The sequence below is a fragment of the Corella eumyota genome, chromosome 2 (genome assembly GCF_963082875.1).
Source record: "Corella eumyota chromosome 2, kaCorEumy4.1, whole genome shotgun sequence".
NCBI classification, from domain to species: domain Eukaryota; kingdom Metazoa; phylum Chordata; class Ascidiacea; order Phlebobranchia; family Corellidae; genus Corella; species Corella eumyota.
In genome coordinates this window covers 12503453-12514940 of record NC_137491.1, presented here as the reverse complement: position 1 = coordinate 12514940, position 11488 = coordinate 12503453, and the positions used below count along the sequence as shown (strand labels likewise).

Sequence of the window (11488 nt, the reverse complement as noted above, 5' to 3'; positions counted from 1 at the left end):
ACAAAAAAACAAAATACATCAATTATTACTAGTCAAAATTTTTCGTTAAAATAAATTATAATTTATTTGTTTTAGTCAGTTGCTAGTCAATCCGTTTAACAAGGCAAAACAAGCCTTGTTAACAATCACAAATGGTTGTTAATAAACAAACCACACTACAAAAGCAAGTTAACACCAATTTAGCAGTTAGCCAAGATAGAGTAATGCTGCTTTATGCTTAGGCCAAAATTTCGACCTTCTTACATCGAGGATAAATTGATAAAAAAATAGTGATTAAACAAAAAAATAAACAGTAAGATAACTTATGTTATGTATGCTATCCATAAATAAATCTCCTTTCTAATTTTATAACCAAACCAAAAGATATCTAAGTAAAATCATGTTTATTTGAAAAAAATTAAAAGCATCTGAGAGTAAGTTCGAAAAGAGAAAAGTTCAATATTATGTTAACGCTAGTAGGCGCAAAACATTTTCAATAGGGAACATTAAAACCGCCGCTAAGGGGCATACTTACACATTTATGACATATTAATAGGCGTACAAGTAGATAAAATTTAGAAGACAAAGTAATAGGCGTAGAAAGTTGGTCGTGTATACGTTATACACAATAGAAGTACAATCGGCAGTTAAAATTTGAAACAATGATTTTTCTACGGGCAGTCGCTAAAAAAAAACAATAACAAAAACAAAACTTCATACAGTTTGCCCGATTGACATATCCTAAACAACTACAAAAAACTTAAAATAGATGGTGAACAATCATTTTTAGGAAATTTAAAAAAAATTGTGTTGTTTGATATGACAATCAGGCAAAAACTATCAAAAAACAAAAAAAACATGGTAAAAACAGCCACATTGGCAGTAGCGAATTTAAAAGATAAAATTATTCTCGAGGCGTTGCGATTGGTCCATTCTCGCCATGACGTCACTATTTTGGAATTTGTGACGTAAACATTTTTTAAATAAAATCATTAAAACGAAAAACTAAAATATAGATTCTTACGCCACAAAAGATGACGTCATTAGTAACAAAGTACGAAAAGTCTGTAAATACGAAAGACAATTAAATTTTAGAAGGATAGAAAGTTAAAATTTGAGAGAAAAGTAGAAAATTGAAATAGTTCGATCAATCGCGTAATTTAGAAACTTTTGGGGTCCGATGCGGTTTTGGAACAACGCCTTTATGACGTCATGAACAAAGATATGTGACATTTTTTACTTGGGGCCTGAAAATTATGTTTCCTGATAAACTTTGAATATCTCATATAGGCTTGAAGTCATTCATTTTTACGTAAAGTGACGTCACAGATTCTGCAAAAAAATAAACCCGATAGTTGGAACATTAAACATCTTCTCCGCTTCAAATCTCAAAAAACAATTACAATTCGAGGTATTCCTTGTTGCCGTCGGTGGACGCAAGAGAGTTGTTAATTCGAGCTGAGTGTATCGCAATATCGTCAGAAGAAAGTGTCGGAGTTTTGGCAACTTCGTAGAAAATTGAATGGGAATATTTTTGCCAGATCTATACAGATAATAGGCATTTTAAATCTTAATACCTTTAAAGCATTTTTTAAACTCCCAAACTATACCAGCGCACATTAAATAACGCAAAACATAACCGGAATATTGATTTTTTGTAACAGTAGTTTATAATACAAATTTATTTACCGTTTTTAATTTTTTGCTGTCAGAGATTTGTATCATTTTGTTCAACTCGCAAGCAAGTTCCAACACCTCACTCTCGGTATGAGTTGAGTAATATAACAGCGTATCATTCTAAACCACAAAAAAATATAAAAAATTAATGTTTTATATATAAGACTTAATTAACCATATCAAAATAAAAAGTATGCCAGAATACGTCAATGTGAAAAATAAAATGCTACAGTGTAATACCTATGTTAGTGAAATATATATTTTATAAAACTTACCCATTTTTGTTCAGATTTTTTCATTTTAAAGGCAAGCCAAAGTGCTGCAGCAGCCATTTTTGACGCAGACTTGGCAACAAATTTGTAACTCTGAAGCGATAATTCGAGGATAAAGCGTCCTAGGGTCAATATTTCCATGCTCGACTTCACACACTTGGCGTAGCGACGTAAAAAACGGTAAGAGACCGGGATGTTAATGTCGTAACCGATTTGATGCAGTACCGATCGTTCCATGGCAAGCAATTCCTTACGCTTATATGCATCATCACATATGTAAAGAAAATCGTCAACGTAAGGAGGGTGACGTTCCTATCAAATTAAAAAAATAAAATAATAAAAAAAATGTACAAAAATCAAAATAATGTGCATATAAAATACGAATTTTGTTTCGTATTTGCTATATTCAAGAAAATATAAACGTTGCCGACTTATAATTCAAAATAAAAATCCAAATAAAAGGAATAAGCTGTTGCACAGTAAAATAATTTAATTGGAAATCATCGATTTTTTAAGTCAAGCATATCCGATTATAATCAGACACATTTATATTTCCATGGCCCAAATACCCAAACCATTTTAACAAATAATACAATTTACTTAACACTATTGGAGATAAACTTAACAATAGTGCTAAAATTTTGTATTTAATCCTGAAATGTGCAAATTTAAAATGTAGGCTTAAGTTTGCCATTAATAAAACAGTTTCACGTTCTATGGAAAATATTTTCAAAAAATGACGTAATCGTATACTTACGTCGAATTTGGCGGCTATTAGAAGACAAGTTGCACCCAAAAGTTGAAGTTTTTCGCGAGGCACTGAGAGTTTGTGGAGGTAGTGATCAACCAATTTAACAGCCAAGTACAAAGTCTCGTGGTTTAATTCAAAGTTTTCTTGCACCTAAAAAGTAAATCACTTGTGTTTAAAATATTTTTTTTGAATATATAATATATGTTAAAATACTAAATATTCATTAGTCTCTTATATATTAGTTCGGTTGACATAAAAAGAGCGATAATCAGGTTTTGTTAGAAATTGTGAACTCTGTCTTGCCAAAATTTTTCTCATATCCCGAACACGCGTCCATTATGACGTCAACTTACACCTGAGTGACGTAACAATGGCATTGAGCGCAGATGCGAGCCAGAACAATGCAGGTTAATTGTCCTTAATGAGGTAGTAAAAAACGCGCACTTGTGGTTTGAACTGATTTGTTTGCACAACTTTAACGTTTACGTGAACCGAGAATTAGCATTTTACGTAAACTTCTAATTGGAACAGATGGTTTTGGACTTATTCCGCGAACTAATTTGTGACGTTTTTGATTAATTAAACTTCTGTCGACGCGCCAGTTATGTCACATTACTACAATATTTTCACAATGTAACATAAACTATTTTATTTAAATTTAAATTTATGGAAATAAAAACAAATGTGAAATAACAATTTTATTAACACGTACCTCGACCATCCAGTCCACTAAAATAGCTCTCATTTCTTGCGTAAGTTCGGATTGATATTTGGCCAGAAAATCGGGGTCAATCTTAAACATAGATTCCCTTGCTCGCATGTACTCAAATATCACGAATCCATACTCAGGTGCCTCGTTGGGGTTATTAGTATTAGCAAGGTCCAGGTCCTCAAATTTTAAAGCTTGGCGTTTAGGCGAAGCCTTGTGCTCATAACAGCATGTATCTTCTGTTGAGGAAGGTGTGGAGTATACTGAACTGGTTGTGCTACTACTGGAGTTACTGTCTTGCGAGCTAAAATCAACATAATTGAGTTACTGATGTGAAAAAATTTGAAATCATTTTATTATGCGTTAATGATTTAATTAGGAATAAATCATTTTTATAGCTTTATTGATGATTGTTTAAAGTTTTATTATATTGAAATCATGTTAGTTGGTTACCTTGGTAACATGTCATCAGAAACATCCTTTTTAGAGACAGTTTCTTCATTTTGTTGATTAAAAATTCTAATTGACCTTCTTTTTGATTCAGGTTTTGGTTTAGGCTTACTTTTTAAACCTTTTACTGCAACTTTTGTTGGGTGTTTATTGACAGCCTAAAACATTAAACAAACAAATTTACAATTTTAAGAGGGCCATTATATGTTTTGTTTTAAAAAATTGCATTTAAAATATTGTTTTTCGTAATTTCTGTCATATTCTCACACCACTCACATTTGTAATATCACCAAAAGCTGATCTTTTATGAACAGCACCCTTGGCCGGCGAAGTGGCAGACCTCTTAGTGGAAGGCTTCATTTCATTTTCATGTTTCTGTTATAAATTTTAATATTCAAATTTTTGTTGTTTTTCCAAATTTAAGTTTTAAATTTTAGTAAAAAGTTTAATTTAAAAACCATTGACAAAAGTAGTTTACAAAAATATGTCCATATTTTGATTTTTATTTACCTGTGCATTTCTGGCAATACTATTTTTGTAAAAATTAATAACATTTTGCGACATAATTAAAAACAGTAATAAAAACTAAATAATAACTAAAAATACCTGTTAAAACAAAATAGGTTGAATTTAATTATATTTATATTATATTTTTTTAATATATATACCTAATTCAAAATAAAAAAACTGGTTTGTGTTGTAAACCAGTGTTTAATAAATAAAATACTGTATATTTATATCTCAATACACATTTTCAATATCTTAATATTTATATATAAATCAATCTGAGCAGACTGGTATTGTCATTTTTGTAATAAATTTATATATTCCTCATAAAATTTGAACAAACAAAAAAAAATTTTATCAAACCTGGCCATTACTTAATTCTCCAATATTTACTTCAAACACATATTTAAATTTGATATTCATATTCACACAGACATCCAAACACCACAAACCAGTGTTCTAATGAGCAACTTATCCATTAATATTTTAGTTTAAATCCCAATATATATATATAACCTAAAAAATTGTTATAATTAAGGCAATCAAAAAAACACCTGTAGATGACAAAAAAAGAAATACAAATTACTCAAAGATGATATTAAATGGTGATATTAAAAAAAAGTATGGTGATATTAAAAACTTCTAATTAATATCAAAGTACAAATGACATATATAGATATAAGTATTTGTAAGACAAAATAAGTATATATATTTATATATTCTATATTTTCATAAGTATTATAATGTTTGATATTACAAGTCAACAAGCTGACAAGTGCATATACCAAAACAAACAAACAACTGACTGACAACATGCATAACCTGGCACCTGCAAAAACTTTCTAACAAACAGTCAGACACTAACAATTTGTCTACAATTTTTATATAAGCTAAAATATCTAAACTCTAAATTACTATATTTTAATAAAACTTGCCTTGATATTGTTTTCACTAACGCATGACCACCATTCTTGCAACTTTAAATGTTTCAGTGGAGTTGTACATTTAATCATTTTCTATTTTAATAAATCTTAAACTAACTGTCACCTGTCTTACTTACCTGCTGGCATCTGCTATAATATAGGCAAGATAAATTTATTAAAACTGGCATTAAAAACTGCCTGACAACTGACTACAATGACAGAATGATTGCTTGACAACTGACTACAATATCACATTTAAAAATGTTTTTAAACGGACAAAAGTATACGATATATTTAAACTATTTTGTATATAAAGTCATCTGTCTGTCTGTTCATATATTTTTTAAACTGTTAAATGGGTAATGTCAGACTGACAGAAGTTGCTAAGATCAAATTATTTTTGTAAATACATGTTAAATAGGTTGACTACCATCAGACTGTCAGACCATGCAGTTAGATGTTTTATAATCAGATAATTAAGTTTGAGCACTGTTCACTTCGAATGCTACGAACAACTGACTATTTATCAACTAGGTGACTGCCTTTACCTTGCCAATACAGATGTGTACACAATCTATTGTCTACAGACTTTGAATAGCATTAAAACTGCGGGCTCTACGGCCAAACAAATAATCTTCTTTGCACAATACGTACGGCAATCGGCAAGGCCCGTTTATAGCTTTTGAATTTCGTGCTCTAATTCTTGTTGTGGCCAGACTCTCCGCCGATTGGCTAAAAAATGTTACACATCACCAGTTATGTATCTGACGTCATAATTAATACCATGGGGATTTGTTATAGGCCGGTAACCTTGGTAAGCACTCATAAAAACATAAATAAATAATAATTAACTACAAATGAACATATTTTATCCTATGATTGCTATTAAATACTGTCGTCAGGCGCAAGCCGTAAGCATTTTTTTCTTTTTTAAATAGTGCGATAAGATATCGGCCGCTACGCAGATTCGGCCGAAAATATAACGCCGTCGTCAAGATAATAATTATCGGATTTTATAAGAGCGATTAAATATGCGTAAAACGAATAAACATTTTATATCAGATGCAAAAAAAATATGTTACAATTTTCCTTTTATGCTTTACAATTTTCTTCTGGCCTATGCTTATATCCTTGTTTTAATTCCAGAACGGAGATTGACTGCCAACTTAACGATATTTGCTTAGAGATTTGGCAAATATTTTAAACCCCTATAAAGTTCCTGGAATAATTTCCTTACTTCTTTATACTTTCTGTTTGTATTCCAGACTAGTTTGGCAATATTAAAGCGACAGAGACAGAAATTAAAATAAGGAAATAACCTTGGACGATTAAAATATAATAATAATTTAAATAAACAAAAAGTGTTAACAAAGGTAACGGATAACAATTTTTGGTTTCTAATCCAAGTACCACTTCAATTTTAATATCCTTGTGACTTTTAAATTTAAACAAACAAATCCAATTCGAATAATTAATCAAAAATCTTTGGAACACAAGTTAAGAATATAAGTTAGAATTTGATAATCATTTATTTAAATGAACGTTAGATTAGTTGAAAGCCATTGTAAGAGTTAGTTGTCTAATTAAACCAACAAAGATGTTTTAAGAATTGGAATATTTTCCAGGGAGTTCACAATAATTAAAAGCTGAACAAAACTTCTAAAGCGTGTTAAACACTACCTGATGAATGCCCCATTGTTATGTCACAAGTGCGTAGAGGGTGCAAAGACGTGATGCCGACACTTGATTTGCAGTTATGTACAAGTGCAGACAGTCACACCTCGTGGTCTATAGACTTCGCTGCTAAACTGAATACGTCATCAAACTTGCCATCGTCATAGTATACAAAAAAACGCACACATATTTGACTCCCGCACAGCTTTTTAAAACATATTATCAATTATTAGACAATTTACTTCCACATTTAAACATCGCCACGACGTCACGGACTATTGCGTCATAAAGCGTTTACGTCATCAAACAGCTTTTGTACAAAAGGTCGTAACAAATGCATATCCCTTAATTAGCACAACTCATTCTAGAATACGACGACATTATTGTTTTGGTATTATTACGTCATAAACAATAAGATTTCTTTGCGAGATATATCATAATATTCATTGTTTTTTCTATATCGGTAAATCTTACTATGACATCACAATCCCTTTCTTATCTTTGCAATCAATGTCTTCTAAACAAATTATAAAAAAATCAATTTTGACTAAAACCAAGCAAAAATATTCATCTAGCTTTAACGTCTGACCCAAAATCAACTAAGGGCTGCTTTTTATAAACCTATTTTTATGCGGAAATGTTACTAATTTGTTTACGTGTCAATAAAAAACAAAAGATATATAGATAACATTTTGACAACTTCCGCAATTTTATTGTTCCTATTGTAACTTCACTTTCGACCAAGTTCGTTACTATTGTTCGCAAATAATCTTTAAATTTGAACTTACGAATTGTACTAAACCTCAATTTAAAAAAAATAAAATGACATCACTAATTTTTTTTTAAGTTACGAAAAATATCAATTTTAATACATATTAAATCAGAATTTTGTCTACTTTTAAATTAGAGATATTCATTAACAACACATTTAACAATTAATCTGATTTTAATTTCCAAATGCGGAAGGATTTAAATACAAAAAACTTTTTTCAAAACGCCCAAACTCGGTTGGATAGCATTAACAGCGCCACCAAGTTTGTTTACTCATCAGTGTGTTACGACTTTTTTGAAAGTAAACAAACAAATTACGTCACACGGAAGACACGTGGCAAAATTTAAAACTGACATAAATGACGCTTTCTTAAAAAGTGATACCTGATGACACTTGCTAGGTTTCTCAAAAATTATTAATTATTTTTGACATTTTTTAATATGCATTATAACTTACATTGTTTATTATGTTATATAATATTTAATGTTTTAGCGTCTATGAACTTTACTTTTAAAATCTGTGTTTCTTATTGTTTGCTTTGCTTAATGTTAAAATGATATTTAAATACCAAAACCATTGCTTTTATACAAAAGAGTAAAAAAATGTTAACTTATCTTTCATACTATCTAAATTTGATATTAAGATAAAATATTGTTTTCAATCTAACCATTCAATGTCGATAACGTCATAGCCACCCAACCATTCAATATCGATAAAAAAATAACAACAAGACCACTGATAAAAAACTATATCTAATGAATAAATACTGGTTTTTAATATTTATATTACAAAAATAAATAAAATATTTATCAAATCTTTCTTAAATCTGAATATTATGAACCACGTGTCACAGCTGGGTATATTATGACGTAACAATTAAGTGAGATGTATTTAGAAGTAAACAAACAAACACGTGCCATATGTAAACAAACTAATAACAAGTTTAAATTATGTAAATAAAAAGAGATTCAAAATTAACAAAAATGCCAGATTGTGAACAAGTGTTATAGAAATTACTAAAGAAAAAATATATAGATTTTTAAAATTTTTCAAGCTAATTTTAATTCATTTAAAGACATAATCAAAAAGTGTGTGTTAATTAAACTTTAAATACAATATTTAGACTTATGATACATGTTTTAAAAAAAAATATTAATAAACAAAACTAAAATTTAATTTAATAAATAATTTCCTATAAAAAATAGTATTTGTTTTTGAAATAAATGCATTTTAATATAACGTCATGATAAAAAATTGTGGATAAAATTAAGACGGATTTGACATCATTTTTTATCAGGTGTTTACAGCCAGGGTCGAAAGTGACGTCACGGACGGAAAGATTACGTCACAATCTGATTACGTCACGCGCGTGTTACCTGTGACGTAATTTGTTTGTTTACTTTCGAAAATGTCGTAACACACTGGTGTGAAAACAAAAATCGACGCCATTAATTTTTTCCAGCAACGCGTAAAATTTTTATAAAAATTAACTGCGTTTAATACGATGCAAAGAAGGAAGTTAGAATTAAGATTATATTAATTAGAAATTCCACAGTTGTTAATTATGGTTCGAAATCTTAGATTTCGAAACATATTGTTATTGTCATTATATTTATTATTATTATGGTTCGAAATCTTAGATTTCGAAACATATTGTTATTGTCATTATTATGGTTCGAAATCTTAGATTTCGAAACATATTGTTATTGTCCGTATATTTATTATTATTATGGTTCGAAATCTTAGATTTCGAAACATATTGTTATTGTCCGTATATTTATTATTATTTTTATTTTTATTCTTACTAATCCGAATTTTGAAATCGAATAACTTTTGATTTTGTGTATATAAATTTTTAAAATTTTAGTATGTTGTTTATTATCATATTGTGTTTCAATCCTCCTATTTTGATAATTTAAATATTATTAATTAGTAATTAATAGGTGTTTGTTTATTAAAATTTAGAGATCGTTATTAAGTTTTCAAATTTTGGTCAGTTATATATTATAATATTAATAACTCGAAAATGGATTAAAAATTTAATTTTTGTTTGTTTATTGTATTTAAATTCTTGTTCGTTTATTAAAAATAAAAGTTTGATAATAGGCATTTAAAATTTAATAAAATGTATTTTATAATATTTGTAATTAAAATACATGTTTAAAAAATAATTTTTAGTTGTTTATTTTATTTAAATGCTTGTTTATTTATTAAAAATCAAAAATCAATTTTAGGAATTTAAAATTTACTATAATGTATATCCTGATATTAACAACATAAAACTGGGTTGGAAAATTAATTTTATTTGTATAATATATTTAAATGCTTGTTTGTTCATTAAAAATCAAAAATATGTACTATTCTTAGTTAAGGTGTATGCATCTTTTTTTTATTAATAAAAATTTATGCTAAACATAATCAAATAATTTCGAACCATATTTTATTTATCAAATAAATCTAGTTTTTATTTTTATTCTTACTAATCCGAATTTTGAAATCGAATAACTTTTGTTCTTTAAAACTAAAAGTTCTAAATTTTTAGTATGTTTGTTATTATCCCAACGAATCGCAAACCTCCTATTTACAACTTTTAATTATCACTAATTACTAATTAATATATTTTATTATTAAAATTAAAAGATTAAATTTTCTGAAATTTTAATATGTTGCTGGTATTATTATTTTGTATGTTGCTATTTAAAATGAAGATTTAACTCTAGCTAAATATCGTTTAATCATTATTTTAGTTTTTTTATAAAATAACGAATCAGTGTGAGTTTAACGCTTGAATAATTTAATAGCGTTCTGGTCGCCGTCAAAAATCGTTCTTTTCGCTGTTCATTAAAGTAAAAAATATTAGTTGAAAATTTAAGTAAAATGTTAAAATAGAGGTAAAAAATGTGTAAAATTTTTGTTTTAATTGTTTTGTTATTATTATATTTTAATACTTGTTTGATTACTAAAAAATTAAGATCGGCATTTTGCTTTTAAATTTAGTTTACTTTTATATCACAATATCAATGAGTGCGTGTTCGCTTGTTAAAATTAGGTTTAAATATAAAAAAGTTCATATTTAAATTTACAATTTAATTAATAAACCTATTAAATCAATTATATTTATAAAAAAGAATCAAACAATTTCGAACCATATTTTATTTATCAAATAAATCTAGTATTTATTATTATTATGGTTCGAAATCTTAGATTTCGAAACATATTGTTATTGTCAGTGTATTTATTATTATTATGGTTCGAAATCTTAGATTTCGAAACATATTGTTATTGTCATTATATTTATTATGGTTCGAAATCTTAGATTTCGAAACATATTGTTATTGTCCGTATATTTATTATTATTTTTATTTTTATTCTTACTAATCCGAATTTTGAAATCGAATAACTTTTGTTCTTTAAAACTAAAAGTTCTAAATTTTTAGTATGTTTGTTATTATCCCAACGAATCGCAAACCTCCTATTTACAACTTTTAATTATCACTAATTACTAATTAATATATTTTATTATTAAAATTAAAAGATTAAATTTTCTGAAATTTTAATATGTTGCTGGTATTATTATTTTGTATGTTGCTATTTAAAATGAAGATTTAACTCTAGCTAAATATCGTTTAATCATTATTTTAGTTTTTTTATAAAATAACGAATCAGTGTGAGTTTAACGCTTGAATAATTTAATAGCGTTCTGGTCGCCGTCAAAAATCGTCCTTTTCGCTGTCCATTAAAGTAAAAAATATTAGTTGAAAATTTAAGTAAAAT

General features: G+C 27.7%; 1 protein-coding gene across 1 annotated transcript; it reads right to left on the bottom strand.

Annotated features, from left to right (window-relative positions):
• Positions 1 to 379: 379 nt before the first annotated feature.
• On the bottom strand, positions 380 to 4446 carry LOC145742166 (G2/mitotic-specific cyclin-B3-like). Its single transcript, XM_082559943.1, has 8 exons — positions 4349 to 4446; positions 4115 to 4213; positions 3842 to 3996; positions 3392 to 3692; positions 2686 to 2829; positions 1932 to 2240; positions 1669 to 1776; positions 380 to 1522 (listed from the first exon to the last, which is right to left on the bottom strand). The coding sequence occupies exons 1-8, from the start codon at positions 4400 to 4402 to the stop codon at positions 1379 to 1381; spliced, it is 1314 nt and encodes a 437-aa protein (XP_082416069.1). The 5' UTR covers positions 4403 to 4446; the 3' UTR covers positions 380 to 1378.
• Positions 4447 to 11488: the final 7042 nt, after the last annotated feature.